General features: G+C 50.5%; 1 protein-coding gene across 1 annotated transcript; it reads left to right on the top strand.

Moving 5' to 3' along the window:
• Positions 1-300: 300 nt before the first annotated feature.
• LOC124705966 (pectinesterase inhibitor 10-like) lies at positions 301-1,308 on the top strand. Its single transcript, XM_047237649.1, has one exon. It carries the CDS (start codon positions 485-487, stop codon positions 1,121-1,123), a length of 639 nt encoding a protein of 212 aa, XP_047093605.1. The 5' UTR covers positions 301-484; the 3' UTR covers positions 1,124-1,308.
• The last annotated feature ends 2,054 nt before the right edge of the window (positions 1,309-3,362 follow it).

Here is a 3,362-nt window from a genome sequence, read left to right as displayed (position 1 = left end):
TTAACGTTAACAGATCCGGTACCGATACACTGATCGATCCGAGCGAAAAATCAAGCCGTACTTGCGTGTCTCCGCGATCTGCTCCTGAAGAGGCGGCCCTCTTTTGCATGTAAATCCAAGGCACATCACTGTGCAAGTTGCGGAGAAACAGGGATGGAAATGAGTCTTTAATCTGGATCGCGACGTCGAGCTGCCTTCCGATTTCGAGCTACGTGCATCGCGAGTTTGCCACCATGAGCCAGAGGCCGGAGAGGGATGAGGATGACAGGCATGTGAATAGCGCGCGAGCGCCTGCATTGCGTCGTGAGCTCGCGATCTTTCGAGGGCGTTCGCGCCATACGTGCAGCTCGCGCCCTTATCCCCTCCATCGCGTGCCGGCCATATATACCCCAGACGCACAGCCGCTCCACCAAGAAACTCGTCCGCCACACCACCAGCTAAAAGAACACGTACGAACGTAGGCACGGACGTTCCGGAGCTAGCCATGGCGCCGCGTAGCCTCAGCTGCCCGTTGCTGCTTCTCTCTGCCGTGCTCCTCTCCTGCTGCTGCGGCCTCTCCGGCGCGGCGCGGCCGGCGCCTTCGGCCGCCGCCGCCGGCAACGTCAGCTTCATCAGGTCGTGGTGCGCGGGGACGGAGTACCCGACGCTGTGCGACCAGACGCTCTTCCCGTACGCGGCCGCGGTGGGAACAAGCCCGGCGCGGCTGGCGTGGGCCGCGCTGAACGTGACCCTCGACGGCGCGCGGAACGCGAAGGCGGCCATGAAGGAGATGGCCGCGGGAGGCCAGCTGACGCCCGTGGCGGCGGAGGCGGCGGGGGACTGCGTCAGCATGCTCGGGGACGCCGTGAGCATGCTAAGGCAGTCGGTGGAAACCATGGCGGAGCAGGCCGAGGAGGAGGGCCAGGCGACGCAGCAGGCGAGCAGGACGGCGAGGTTCCGCGTCGACAGCGTCCGGACGTGGGCCAGCGCCGCGCTCACCGACGACGGCATGTGCATGGAAGGGTTCAAGGGCGAGGCGGCCGGCGTCAGGGAGGCCGTGCGTGCCCACGTCGTCGGCCTCGCGCACCTCACCGCCAACGCGCTCGGCATCGTCAACGCCATGGCCGCCCAGACGCCGCCGTAGCCGCCGTGACACATTCCATATATACGGAGGTGTTATACGTACCGTACGTACCTATACGCCATGCCTTGTGTACAAATCAGATATACAGTACTATTGAAGTGTTCCTGTTAGGCGCAAAATATACTGTGCGCATGTGTCAGCGTCGTTTTGTACATGCTGGTGTCTATGATTTGTACGTTCCTGCATGTGAGCTGCCTGTGATGAAACCGGCCAAAACTCACCACGTCCGCGGTCCGCCCAAGTCAATGCATGCGAGCTGAGTGTGATACAATATTCAAGTTTTTTTTATATAAATAAAGCAACCACGGGGAACAAGTGAGGATAGACCATGTCTGCTAGAGCAAGCAAAAACATGGCTAGAAACAAAGAGGATGCCGTATGGTAGTCTAGGCTTATTTTGGGAGGTAGGCTCAGTGAGGTAGGCTCCAGGGTTTAGCCTATTGCAAACGAGTCACGGATTAAAATTTGGTTGTTGTTTGTTTGCTCGTGATGTGATTTTGTGTACTCGTTTGGTTGGCTGCGCACAATCTATTTTAGCTCTACTCATACACCGTATAGTTGTTTGGTTGCACACGTCATAATTTTATACTCTTACCATCGTTTAAATAGGGTGAGATTACCATGCTATTGCATGTTACATCATATCATATTGGATTCAGAATCACAAGATCCTAACGATCACAAAGTGGATGATGAATTCTTTCACATTACTCTCACGTACCTCCGATGCTACTTGTGCTCAAGGCATTGCAATTGCAAGAACACACATTGGTTACGGTGCTCTTTGTGGTAACGACAATAGTTGTTCAATGGCCTGAATAGCCACGTCCTGATCATCCAAAAAGCTATGTCACTCTATTTGTGCCTCCTCCAATATTTCATACCCTCTGTAGTTGTTATTTAAGTATCCATTGACTTGCTCTAGGCAGATCCTCTATGAGCTGTAGATACATGAATTCCTTCCTCAGAAGACTACATACCACTAGCATGACAAAAGAACAAGTAATGTTGTTGATTGGTCACAAGATTGAAACAAGTCATAACATAGCAACACAATTTTGACAACACATCATAAACTAAGCGGCACATTCATGATCATTGCAAAAGTGGATCAGAAGTTCATCCTACACCAATATGGTGTAATCCTAACACCACAACAAAAGTGGGTGTCATGCTAACACCGCAAATTCACCATCACATGAGGAGTTAGTATATACCACCTGATCACACTTACAAGCCATAAGAAGTCTTTAATCCCGAGCTACAAGCAAAATGTACATCATCATCATCATCAAGTCAACACTACATGTACTATCGTACTTGCGGGGGCAACACTACATGTTACTACATGTTACTATAGTACTTTGCATCATTGTAGTGTGAGATGAGGGTGGCTCACTAGAAACGGATGAATCGGCCGTTCCTCCTGGGCTAGGCCAAGAGTTGCTTTGAGAATAAGTTCGTCCACAACGTGAAGGCATTCCAGGCAACCAAATGGCGCAACTTTAGATCCAGTAATGCGGGCCAAATGCCATGCAACCTACAAAACACACCCAAAGAGAAAGCGGTATAACTCCAAAGGTTTTAAACATGGAGATGCCGGCCACACGGACAATCACCCAGATTATTCGATATAAATTTGAGGTGTGGAATAATATGAGACTATTCCGAGGGGAAATGTTTGTATTCACACCTCTGATTTCCCTTTGGTCGTCTTCGTATTTGAAGAGGAGGCGCCACCGATGAATCAGGCCTCCACAAGATGGCTGGCCATAGCCTGGGTGCACACCGAAAGGGAGTATAATTGGTTCTGGTTCTACTAGAATATGAGGGCTATCTCAGGAAATCACGTTTCATGTTGTCGGTGACAAACTATACATACTCCAATTTTCCTGCGTAGGAGATTGGTCAAAAGTGATGGAAGGAGGTCCTTGGTCGTTCTAAAATAAATGTGTGATCATAGAGGGATACAATGGATTCACAAAACTGTCGACTATCGAGCTAGAGTGGATTTAAGTGTGGGTTATGATCCATGACCCACCGCCGAGGTATAAACCTCTAGTCAACAACCTTGCTAGTAAGGTGGGCGAGTTTATGTGTGTGGAGCCTGATTCTGCCGATCATATTGGTAATTTCCATGAGTAATGATAGATGCGCACAAACCACTAAAGAAAGGGACCTCATTGATCAGATGAGGGAAGAAAGTTATTTCATTGATGAGAGGAGGGAAGAGAGAGCG

This window comes from Lolium rigidum, chromosome 4, assembly GCF_022539505.1.
Source record: "Lolium rigidum isolate FL_2022 chromosome 4, APGP_CSIRO_Lrig_0.1, whole genome shotgun sequence".
NCBI lineage: Eukaryota > Viridiplantae > Streptophyta > Magnoliopsida > Poales > Poaceae > Lolium > Lolium rigidum.
Note: the sequence above shows the minus strand (reverse complement) of the source record. Positions and strands in the feature narration are given on the sequence as shown.

Coding starts and splice junctions, on each gene's coding strand:
- LOC124705966 (XM_047237649.1), top strand. CDS start 485: ATGGCGCCGCGTAGCCTCAGCTGCCCGTTGCTGCTTCTCTCTGCCGTG.